The sequence below is a fragment of the Aulonocara stuartgranti genome, assembly GCF_965226115.1.
Source record: "Aulonocara stuartgranti genome assembly, chromosome: 18".
In the NCBI taxonomy this organism is placed as follows: Eukaryota; Metazoa; Chordata; class Actinopteri; order Cichliformes; family Cichlidae; genus Aulonocara; species Aulonocara stuartgranti.
This window is the reverse complement of record NC_138954.1, coordinates 24,412,617-24,424,717: the sequence shown is the minus strand read 5'-3', so window position 1 is coordinate 24,424,717 and position 12,101 is coordinate 24,412,617. Positions and strand designations below refer to the sequence as shown.

General features: G+C 40.3%; 2 protein-coding genes across 5 annotated transcripts in view; one reads left to right on the top strand and one right to left on the bottom strand.

Annotated features, from left to right (window-relative positions):
• gng12a (guanine nucleotide binding protein (G protein), gamma 12a) overlaps positions 1 to 2,460 on the top strand; it is a 37,499-nt gene extending 35,039 nt beyond the window's left edge. For both annotated transcript variants that reach the window (XM_082514522.1, XM_082514523.1), the window contains exon 3: positions 462 to 2,460. In XM_082514522.1, coding sequence (XP_082370648.1) covers positions 462 to 587 — 126 coding nt within the window. In that variant the 3' untranslated portion in view covers positions 588 to 2,460. The remainder of the gene's footprint in view (positions 1 to 461) is intronic.
• A 3,981-nt stretch (positions 2,461 to 6,441) lies between these two features.
• On the bottom strand, positions 6,442 to 9,604 carry gadd45aa (growth arrest and DNA-damage-inducible, alpha, a). 3 transcript variants are annotated; one of them, XM_082512572.1, is made up of 4 exons: positions 9,270 to 9,604; positions 8,029 to 8,130; positions 7,684 to 7,909; positions 6,442 to 7,413 (listed from the first exon to the last, which is right to left on the bottom strand). In XM_082512572.1, exons 2-4 carry the CDS (start codon positions 8,127 to 8,129, stop codon positions 7,300 to 7,302), a joined length of 441 nt encoding a protein of 146 aa, XP_082368698.1. In that variant the 5' UTR covers position 8,130; positions 9,270 to 9,604; the 3' UTR covers positions 6,442 to 7,299. The 3 variants fall into 3 exon arrangements, with proteins under 3 accessions (XP_082368698.1, XP_082368699.1, XP_082368697.1); XM_082512573.1 differs by lacking the exon at positions 9,270 to 9,604 and adding an exon at positions 8,422 to 8,562; XM_082512571.1 differs by lacking the exon at positions 9,270 to 9,604 and adding an exon at positions 8,672 to 8,828 and having other exon boundaries at positions 6,443 to 7,413.
• Positions 9,605 to 12,101: the final 2,497 nt, after the last annotated feature.

The following is a 12,101-nucleotide window of genomic DNA, read 5'->3' as shown; positions in this document are numbered from 1 at the left end:
ATGGGATTAACCAGCCAATCACACAACTGCTTCTCTTAAAAGTTGTTGCTTCTACACAAGCAATAGCATTGGATGATAACTCGTGAATTTGAGCCACTTTGTGGAATACAAATTACAATTTGTTTAGTGATTTGTATTCCTTTTTCAGAGTCTTTACTCCATCAAACCTGGCAGAGACAGACACGATGGTCACATGTTTAGATACAGTGGTGCTTGGAGTTTTTAAGGATATCCTTATTTCACATGTTCATCTCAAATAGATGTGATGCCGTACTCTAAAACCAGTCTAAAGATCCAAAGCTTTTGAACATATAATTGTTGAGCAGTACATAAATATGTGTTGTGTTTACAAATGGATTGACTTTGTGTGCTTGCGCATTGCAACAAAGACATCCATTAAAAGCTCTCTCCATTCGTATGTGATGTTTTTTTTATTTACTTATTTTTTATTGTTTCCACAGGTATCCAAGGCCTCTGCAGACCTTATGAACTACTGCACCGAACACGCCAGAAATGACCCTCTCCTTACGGGCATCCCTGCTTCAGACAACCCCTTCAAGGAAAAAAAACCCTGCACTATATTGTAGTGGATGTCACCTAGCCTTTATCTGTTTTTTTTTTTTCTTTTGTGTGTTTGTTTGTTTGTTTTGGCTTATTAATGTTCCTGTATTTCTTTGTGTTGGGAGAAATTGGAGGAGTGGACTGGGATCGAATCATTACCATGTGTTCAGAAACCATGTGTTGTGTGCCTGTTCCAGCAGCCCTGTATTATTCACTGAAAATATTGACCCATTCTTCAGTTTGAGCTCTAACCACTAACAAAACGTTGCTTCCAAGTACGTAATATCAAAGCAGATATCCTTGTCGAAATGTCCCAACAGCACTTGCAATCCTCAGTGATGGATTTTGGTCTTTCCTGATATGTGCACAACGTCATCTCCGGTGGGCAGCGACTGTTACTCATCTCCCTGGTTTGCCTTAAATGGGTTCATGCAGCCAAAGTGTCCCTCCTGCCCTTTAAAGTGTGTCATCCAAGGAGAACAGTGAGAGCTTCAGAAAGAGGTGCCACCGGTATTGTACGGTTTTGATTACTAAATTCAGGGGCGGGTTCTGCTCAGATGTTACCGTGATGTATTTTGGATTGGAGCAGTAACACTTAGTGTTAAATTCCAGTAACGCAAAGTATTTTACAACCCATCCCAGCTGCAGCAGCCCCCAGCTGCTTCTGCGTAATCTGCATCCAGCTCAGTTCAGTCTGTTCCTCTCTGGTACTACAGCTGTAATCTGATAGTGTAAAATCTCCTTGCAGTATAATTACCTTGTATAGTGTTTCCTTTAGCTGATTTAATGAACCGTCATGTTGATATTCATTCCATATGAACACCTTTGGTCAAAGATAATCAGTGCTCAGATTCAGATTTACATGAAGCAACACTGTGTAATGAAAAGCCGGGACCAAGAAAACCAATGACACTGCATATTAGAAATATTTTTAATGGTGTCTGAATTTGACTGTTTTAGCCGTCCTTTGTAAAAACTTTCTGCGGTACGTTATTTTTAGGATGCTCACGACAAAACGTGCTAGCGATCTTTACTCAGTGTCAGCCCCGCCTGCTCGCTCATCACAAGTGTCTTAGTCAAGTGAACGTGCACATCATTATCTTTAAGTGTTTTGGCACCAGGTGGGCGTAATGTGTGTGCATTGATTTATTTTTACTTTTTATTTTTTTTAAACCACTCTCTTAAAACTGCTCTAGTTTTCCACTTTTGTGTTTGTGGGGATGGAGGGTGTCGGTCTGGCATGTGCTGTATGTTGTGATTTGCTGGGAGAAAAATATCTGCTATGGTGAATTTTACAATAAGAAAAAAAAAAGACAGAATAGATAGTATTAATTCAAATCTTCTTCACTCTAAAGCCTTACTTATGTTTGCCTTGTATGATGAAGAACATTCTAACTTGGGAGTACTTTCTTTAAAGATGTTTCTATCAATTTTTATCTGTGGGATGAAAGTGATTTGTAACAATATTGTGCCATCGGGTTTTGTCTACATGTCACGAGCAGAACTTGTTAAAATTGTGTTTCACTTACCAGGTGCTCCGCTTTTCAGCAGTTTTGGTATTGTTGTCTTCTCCAAAGGGTACTTTCAGGTCTTCAAATCAGCAAGATCTAGTGTTACTATCAATGGTATTGTTATTTTTTATGATTTTTGTCTAAGCTGTCAGTTCTTCTTACTTGCAATAAACGAGTCCTGTATGCCTCCTAAGGAAAAAATTCAGATGACCACTGCCATGTCCTAATTTCTGTCCATTCACAGTGACTCTGTAACAGCCTTATTGTACCATTTATAGATTAATTTAATTGTCAAAATCTGCATTTTGATAACTGTCTTTATTAATATTCCAACATTTGTATGAAGACTTAACTGAAATTAATAAAGTGAAGCATTCCTACAGTCCAATACTGTACTAATATCTCAATAAAAACGTGCCGTGCTGCATAGCCTTGCTACTATCCATGCTGAGATTTATGCAGAATAGAAACCCGATGCTGGCCTCTCATGTCCATAGTGTTATCTGGGGCTACTTCCTCTCATTAGACATGTATGTATTTCTTACTTGGGAGAGAAGAGACCTCGGGCCTCTCACCAGGGCAGTTTAAAAACCGTGTGCAAAGCTAAATATAGAAAGTGCAACACTCTGATTTCCACCACTCTTGGATAGTAACTATTTTGGGGCACAGCCTGCTTAGCCTGAGAGTCTGTTTTTCTTCTCTGCTGGTGGCCTCTTGGGTCTCTCTGACCTTGTTTCATGGCAGCTGGTGGGTACAGAGCTTTTTACGTTTTCTGCTCCACACAATGGGAAGATCATACAGGAATGGCATATTGTCAGCTATTGTAAAAACTACAGAAATACAGGGCTGGATGTGACAGTTCTCACACATACAGCCACGTAGTGATGGAAAAAAAAAAAAAAAACCCAAAACAATGTCACCTATTATTGTTCAAAAGCTACACAGGCGAAACTCTCCTCTTGTTTTCTCACGGTGCTCGTCCCTCAGAGATCAAATGTCACTGCAGGAAACATGAGCGTTGTTAGTATTGTACAGACTATTAAAAATAGAGACTTGTAATGGAAACTTTAGAGGGGACCTGTTCTCATTTCTAACTCCATGTTTTTATTAACCGACTCTACTAAAGTACCTTTGCAGATTTGCAGCTGAAAATAGTGCTTTTTTTTTTTTTTACAAACAAAAAAAAAATTTGTGGGCTTTCCTCTGATTGGCTGGCCCTCATAAACAAACAAAGTGTCAGAGGCTTATGTACTTACAGCCAGGGTTGTGTGCTTGAGATGACCGTTGGACTCTGAAGCCTGACCTTATTACAGTTAGCATCTGCCATTGTAACATTACACATATGACAAATAAAAACAGGCCCATTTCAAGTTGACAAAGCTATGATAAGATTAAAAACTTGTGGCATGTAAAAGCATCCATTAAAGATGTTTTACAGACATCTGTAGACATGAATGCCCCTGAAGGCCACTGCAGTAATCCCAGTTTGTCATTGTGCAGCAATGTGAGAGTTGGGAGTGGGGGGTAGCGGCTGGCAGGGTAGCTCACTGACCATGTGCCCCACTGTGAAAATCTGTCCTGGCAGTTACAGTGTCAGTGTGTAGGAATGTGCTGATGTGTGGGTGAGGCTGGATGATGGAGGGTGTGGAGTGCAGTTGCACCTCAGTTCCTCTGGTAGTCCCAGCTGCATGTTTATCTCTCCATTGCCAGCTAATCTGTACTTTTCCTGTTTAAGTTACAATATGTAATGCACAACTCACCCATAAACAGTGCTGCAAATAATAGAGTACTTTCACGCTAGTGCTGCCTGTATGTCAGTGACTTTATTATTTGTGTTATCAACACTCCTACTTTGGAACATTTCAGAAACTTCTAATTGGCTTCATTTATATAACAGCTTCAGTTTCACAATGATAACATTAGAATATACAAACATGATTAAAGGCCCAGTATGCCCTTATAAACTAATAGGCATTCTCAGTCAGTATGATTCAGCATACTGACACCAAAGCTGTGTAAAACTCTGCAGGAACTTTCATGAGGGCCCCATGTGACAATAAAAATGATGATGCTGAAACTCCTGATGTGATCTATTAGTTTTAGTGATTTAGAGTATGCAATTTCTGGAAATATTACGGTGGGGTTGTTGCTACTATAAAAGCTGCACAACTTTTTCACTAAAAAAGATGGATTGAGATGGCATTTAAAGTTATATAACAAAACATTGGAAAACTGAAATAGAAGGCTTTTATTTTTTTAAATAAATCAGACTTCAAAGCATCTGTTACATTCCTAGAACTCTCTGTGGCTTTTATTTTGAAAACCATGTTTAAACTGGTCATGCCGATGTAACTGGGACTGTCATGTAAGTTTCCACCACTGCTTATAGCTGAGCTCATGAAACCTAAGCGAAACGCCAAACTAGCATGAAATTTGACAGGTGCGACTGGTGAAATGTACCTTATCAATATTTACCATTTCCATAGATGTGGCCTAATTTTTCCGATTCACTTGTTGCTCTGGCTGTCATGCACCCACCAGCTTAAAAGCTCCACGAGCCCACACAGTTAGTGAAACAACTCCTAAATACTTAGGGTGTAATCGTCCATCCCGTCTATATTCTGACACTTCATCTCGAGGAGATAGTCGTCCCCTGTGATGCAAAATCCTTAGAGCAGGACAGCACTTTACTGGCTGGAGTAAATCAAGTCTTGTGCAACATCCCTGCAATGTTTAAACAGTGCTGATAAATGTGTCACGGGTCAAATTCATACGGTTGTGCAGCTGATATGTATTGTTGTGACAGGTGTGTCCTCTTGTTGATATTAATTTGTTTGCCATTAGGATAGCATCTCAGTATAACGCAGCCTAATCAAAAAGCCTTAAATAGCCATAAAGAAGAACCAACACCTCTCTGAGTCTGGGTTAAACAGCACTGATTTTTGGCTAGATGCACCTATTAAAATTATAATTGATCTTGACAGCGCACAGTGCGTTCAAATCTCAATTCATTATATTACTACCTCAGGATATTAGGTTAATACAAGCCAAATATTCGATGTTCGGAGTGACTCAGCAGCTAACTGAACTTTGCTCTGTGTTTAAACAACAGTGAACTTTTCCCTGCAGTAGCACACGACCACCAGGTGACGATCACGAAAAGGGAAAAACATCCAGCATAAACTTCAAAGGAAGTCAAAAGTAGTATTACAGGGCTTATATCAGCCCTCCGCTGCTCACATCTTAAAATAACCTTTCTTTACATCACAGAGATGCCACGTTACATCAGTCAGCGTCACTTCCTGCAGTCACAAGCCGGGCGACCTTTCACACGGTGCCAGCTAAAACTGTAAAACCACAGGGCCTGTGGGAAATTTTCTAGGGCAGGGGAACATTCTGATCTAGGTAGCACTTAGGAGTGGCTTTAAGTGCACTTTGCATTTCTGAGTGCAGTGGAGGCTTCTGGGTGATGTAGTAAAAACAGAGACCAGCTGAAGCATTACTGAGGCACTGGGTTTTGTTTTGAAGTCCAGTCCTCTGCTATATGCAGCTCAAACTGTGAGATTTAAGTAGAGCACAAAACCCACCAAACTGGCAAAGAATTAGTAAATTCATTCTGACTACAGAGAAGCAAGTCAGTCAAGTTGAGCAGCAGTAAATAATTCACACAGAGGCTGAACTGGATTGTGCAACTCAAGGACAGGCTTCTGCCCTTCTCGTGATTATGACTGTGCACTTTTAGAAGGGGATTGCCCGCCTGACTCCAGCCCTGTGACATCATCGAAACTCAACTCCAGAGAGATCACCTGCATGTGACATAGCTGGGAAGGGAAAGGGTGAGGGGGTGGCGGGAGCGCTCCAGATCATCTTGCACGAGGTTGCGTGCCAAAACCTTGTTTAGAATATGCTCCAAGTTTTTTTCCACTCCTGTTTCCAGTAAGGACTCTCTGCACATTATTGGTCCTGAGGGGAGAAGCCAGCGTATTCTGAGCAAACCCTCAAGAGACCTGCACTAGTTCTCAATATTTTATTTAAATTTTTTTTTTTTTTTAAATGGTGTGGTACATGTTCCCCCCCTCCTGAGGAAGTCAGCTAGTGAAAATGCAAACTGCCAACAACAAATCAGAGTATTGGTGAAACGGGAACCTGTTTGGATGAATGAGCAAGGTCCTGCTGACCGAGGCAGAAGCTGGAGCAGAGAGAGCTGCGAGGATTATTGTTCTCTTCAGCTCAGAGATGGCACTGAGGCCAACATGACCCCTGTGATCCACATGTGATCCACTTGCTAAAGGTCCCATTTCAGCTCAGCTTTGCTAAAATTTCCAGAAATGCAAAGGAGAGATCAACAAACGCAGTTCTTGTTCCAAAAACAAAATACTTTTATTGACACCAATACAGATAAGTGTCTCGTATTCAGATATTACAAATATTTTTTTATATATATAAAAAAAAAAAAAAAAAAAAAAAGGAAAAAAAGAAACATAAATACACTTAAATATAATTAGAAATAATTTAAATTGTAACAAAAGAACTATTTCACTTGTGGCAAGAAGCCAGCTGGTATTAGAAACACTAGATACACAGAATGTCTTCACTGGATGTGTAGCCCTTCCCTTTTTTCTCTCTTTTTTAAATATAAATTATCACAACAGCAAAGTGAACATTAACAGTTTTTAATCAAACAAGTGAAACTGCAGTAGGTCCAGTGTTTCAACGAGTGCTTTGTTTCTGCAGAGAGAGGCCGAGGCCTTGGTCCACTCAACGGCTCCACGTTCTGGTTTCCCCACACTTTTCTGACTTCTCCGTCACAGAGTCCTTTACCAAACAAACACATGATAGTATCCGTCTGTACTGTGTCCAGCCAGTGTCACATTTAAAGAAAGAAAAGAAGAAAAAAAACAACAAAACAATGCCATTTCCACCGTGTGATGATACAAGAACCTCGCCGTCTCATCTCGATTGCCAAGGCTGACAGATGCAACTCCAAACAGTCCTGTGAAAATCCAACCCCTGCTTTTTTTCCCCTCCTCATCCTTTAAATACATCATCTCATACAGACAGCAAGGTTTTTTCCCCCTCTTTTCTTCCAGGAATTTTCTTCCCCCCCAAATCAGCAGTGCTTTGGAATTTGATCTTTGGATGGTAATCTGTGTCCATCGGGGTTCACGCCTCTCTTTGTGTGCAGATAAAATTCGTCTCTGGACACATTTTTGTCGCTGGTCAAAGTTCATCGTTCAGGCAAGTTGATGATGGGTACCCACTGGTCCATGCAGCGGCTCTCTCTGCAGAATCTGCTCAGTTTGCTCAGAGCTGGGTCCTTCCATGATGTAGAATGTGGGCTCTAAAAATGTATATAAACAAAAGTATGTAAATGCCTGTTCATTTGTTTACTTCAAAGTACAGATAGTTCCTGTATGTGCTGGTAGATTCAAGGTATTTTCCTCCACCGTGATTCCTCAGAAGTCATGAGGGAGGAGTCATATTCATGTTTACTAAATTCACAAGAACAAGTACTGACATGTTTCCCATGTGAGTAAGAGTTTCAGGCATGTGCACAAAATTCTTATGGTTTTAGCTATAAAACCACATAGATAGAGGAAGAGACACTTACAGTGACAAGGACACAGTGGAGGTCCAAAGGTTCGCCCCCGCTCTGTTTTCCACCTCCCCCACCACCCAATATTTGTGCCAGGCGCCTGGTGTTGTTGACTTTCAGGATGTTGATGTCATTCTCGCAGCAAAAAGCCTGAATGAGAGTAAAGTGGATCTGCAGGGCCACGTCTTTAACGTCCTCTTCATCTGCAGCCAGGACGCACAGAACCACATTATCAGGGTCTCTGCGGGAAAGAGAGAGAGGCGCTGTTAGTCTATGAGGTCATGCATGTACATGCTGCATGGGCTGCTTTCACACAGGGGCAACTTGTTGCAAACTTCAGGACAGATACGTTGCACTTACACATTGAGCGACTTGGCAGCCTCGTAGACGCCGACTGTAATGCCTCCCTGTGGCAGCGCAGAGGTGAGGACTTCCTCCAAAGCTTTGGCCACCGTGTCCATTCTGCAACACACAGTTTCACTTTAACAAACGTTGCAACAGCAGTTTTAACACACACACATAAACCCAAGGAAAACCCCCACCGTACTCTGTCTGGGTAGCGTTAGCTAATCGGACTCCTAGCTAACCAGCCGGTATTGCCTGACTTCGAGCACAACTGACAGCCGTGCAAGGTTTGTTTAACCACTAAAAATAAAAATAAAAACAAGCTAACTCTTGTCAGTTTTGCGGTTTGAGTCCCTTTGACTAGCTTTAATTAGCTCTCCAGTGAGAAATCTGGTGTTTTTCGGTCACCTAAAAGCACACAGCAGCAGCTACGTTAGCTAAGTGGAGACCGGGGCTCGCGACCGGAGCGGTTAACTGAAAAGACACCGGACTGTAGCACCGACAGCTCGCTGAGAAACACCGTCCACACAGCAGCTACAGGCAAACCCCCCCACAAACCTGGATTTATCTTTATCGTGCACTTATCTAATTAATGCATGCGATTAGCTGCACATAAACCACATCAACCTTTAAAATACAAATAATCCAAATTATTTACCTTTCCTGAGAATAATCCGCATTTAGTTCCTCAAATGTCATGTTGTACATAAAATCCAAATCCACCTTTAGCGCAAACAGTACAGTGCTGGTGAGGTATCCTAGTGTCTTCTCGACTTGACACACTTTTTTTATCTTTACTCCACTGTGCTGCAACTGAGAGATAAATCTGGCAACTTCACATTATAAGAGTCCGAGAGAAAGCCCGGCTCTCTCCATTGGTGGTATGCTAATTCTCCTGCTGTGGGATTGGACACATAGGACAGCAGGCGTGTCTGTCTCTTGTCGGGTTACTACCGCAACTGTAGCTGTCTGCTGACCTCCCAACAGTTACACAAAACTACTATTCACTCATATTTCCTCACTAACCTGACTGCAGCTATGTATGTGTGTATGTACAAAGCTTTAGCCTTAATGTTGCCGGTGACCCACTACTGAAGCCAAACCTTGTCCAGCACAGGTATGATTTTATGATGATACAATGACGTAAAGCAACGTTAGAGCAGCCCGACACGAAACAACACGCTATGTTTGAAACTTCATCACTGAAAGCGAGTGTTTAATAAAATAAAGTGTGAAAAATCTGCTGCAGAACTCACCCTCACTCCCGGACAGGACACAGCGGACATCAGGACAACTGCATGGCAACGGGACGCCGCTTAGGAAAGCTGCCCTCTGATTGGTCGACAGTAGAGCGTGCGAAAACACACCGAAACCGCGCGCGAGATCTAAAAAGGACTGGCGCGAGAAAGACCAGCGAGTGGAGGCAAGACTCTTGTGACCCACTTACATCACCTGAGCTACTAAAGCAACGGTTCCTTTACAAAACAGCACTGCCCATCCCTTCCTGTTTCATTTAGATTTAAGCTTTGATTCCAAAGTAAGAATTTTCTTTTTATCATGGAGAGACAAAAGTAAATAAATAAATAACTAAATAAAATAAAAATAAAATAAAAGAATAAATAAGATTTGGTTGCCTACAATTTTCCCAATATTTGAGATATTACAGCAGTTTAAAAGTAAGTAGGTATATTTATTTTTCTAAAGCAAATTTAAAACTAAAGTGCTTTACAGTAAAACAAAATAGTATAAATGGGTTTATGCTACACACTTTCACAATGTTTAAATGAAATAACCTGAAAGCAACCAATCCTCCAATCACAGTTCCAGACATCAGTTTCTCATATAGCTTGACAGAGAACAGATGTCATTCCAGAGTTTTGAAATAAGCTATGACCACAGGATGATCAGAAGTGACTGAGGAGCAGACCTTAATGGTCTTGAGGGAATATATGGCCACAGCATACTACATATACAGTTGCAAGACTTTTTAAAGGCTTTACACACAAATATGGCTCCTAACACAGAGCTCTCTTTTTCGTTCCAGTCAGTAATCTGGCTGCAGCATTTTGGACTAATTGTATATGGGAAAGAGATGATTGTCAGTGTAACCTTACTATGACCACTATTATTTAAAATGTAATTACAGAGAAACTTTGGTTGGTTAAATGTAGTTAAATGTAGTAAGCTAGTAGTAGCTAAGCTCACCTTTACATCACTTTTCCAAACCAACAACAGTAGTATTTATTTGATTAAAAATTGTATTCAGATTCAAGTTTTGTTGTGAAATTTAAAGCCAAATGTAAGAAACCCTTAAACCAGATTAATATCCTGTTAAATGTTTAAAATCTGGGTTTGTATTATAGTTGAAAATAAAATAATTTAGCTTTTCCATTGGTTTTTCAATATATTTGTAATCTTCAGTGTCATTTATTTTAATGATGTTGATATTTAGGAGCAGCAACGATGCTCCACCTGAGCATCGTTGCTGCTCCAGGTGGAGGAGTTTAGGTATCTCAGGGTCTTGTTCACAAGTGAGCAGAGAGCCACTCCAAAGGGTGGCTGGCCTCTCCCTTAGAGAGAGGGTGAGAAGTTCAATCATTCAAGAGCGGCTCAGACTAGAACTGCTACTCATCAAAAGGAGCCAGTTGAGGTGGTTCAGGCTTCTAACTTTAGGCGTCTCCCAGGTGAGACGTTCCAGGCATGTACCACCAGGAGGAGTCCCTGCTGCCCCTGTGACCCGGCCGCCGATAAGTGGAAGAAAATGGATGGGTGGATGACATAATTGTTTATATCACATGTACAGTTTTTGGTAACAGTGTAATAATGTAGCTTGATTGTCTATCTTGAGGTCTGTTTTATAGCAAATGTATAAAAAGTTTTAAGAAGAGCAAATACAAGTTGGTGTTCTAAAGAATATAGTTGTTTCCTTGCAGCAGGAGAGATGAGCTCTCCTTCATAGATGGTGCAGTCAGTGAGGATGGTCACCTGCAGGGTGAAGGTTATTGGATCTCCAAACCACATCAACTGCTTCTCAAATTAAGAAAGTTGGGGCAATGTTAAAGACTTTCTGCTGCACCTACATTTAGATCACCCAAATCCATGACAGTCATTCAGGGAGTAATGCCTAAAACATCCTCAAAAATATTACAACGTACCAAGCTTCTGGGTCTGAATGCAAAACAGATACGCTGTTTGAGCCTCCTTGAGACTGCAGTTGTTGCTGAACAATAAATACATTTGATATTGATTATATCAACGATGTAACTTGCAATACAAATTTATGGGAGGCTTCTGTTCACTAGAACAGTATCCAGCATATTGGCTGATATACTTTATTGCATCTGAAAATAAAAGTTGGGCTGATTTTTCATTGCCTCAAAAGAAATGTTTATAATTATTATTTTGTAATCATACTTACACACTGTGTTTATATTGATTAAGTGTTGCACTAGAAATTGCTTAAGCTCAAGGATGATAATGTAATGTGATTAAGTTAACCCATTAAGAAATGTTTATGTCAGTAGATAAACATTAAGTATTGCTCACTCAGAAAAATGATTTTTAGTACTGTGTACTCACAATAAATAAGTTATCCTAACTTACTCTTAAGTACGCTTTACTTAGTTTTTTTCAGGAAATGAGTTTATGTAATTTTTTTTAAAGTTCTGGGAACTAATTAGACTTTACAGTGTAGGCTAAATCTTTCTGTTTAATCAGGCCTTCCGTTTTTAATTTTCCTTTGTTATTTATGTTTTTTAATTTTAATTTTTATTCTGTTTGAATATGGTTCTAATATTCGTGTTTTAATTGTCATTGTGAGTTTTATGTCTGTGAAAAGCGCTGTATAAATACTTCGAATTCTCAAAGTTAGTATATTTGGAAGTCTTCTCTTTTCTGTCCCAGTAAAACCATTAGTCACTGAATAAAGCTAAATATAATATAATGACATAACATGATGTGCTGGCCTGTCACAGGAGCACATTCAGTGAGAGACTGAGGTTATCCAAACGCACCACTGAATGACACAATAGATCATTCCTGTCCGTGGCTAAAGTTAAAGTATCTTATGGATAGAATTAGCAATATTA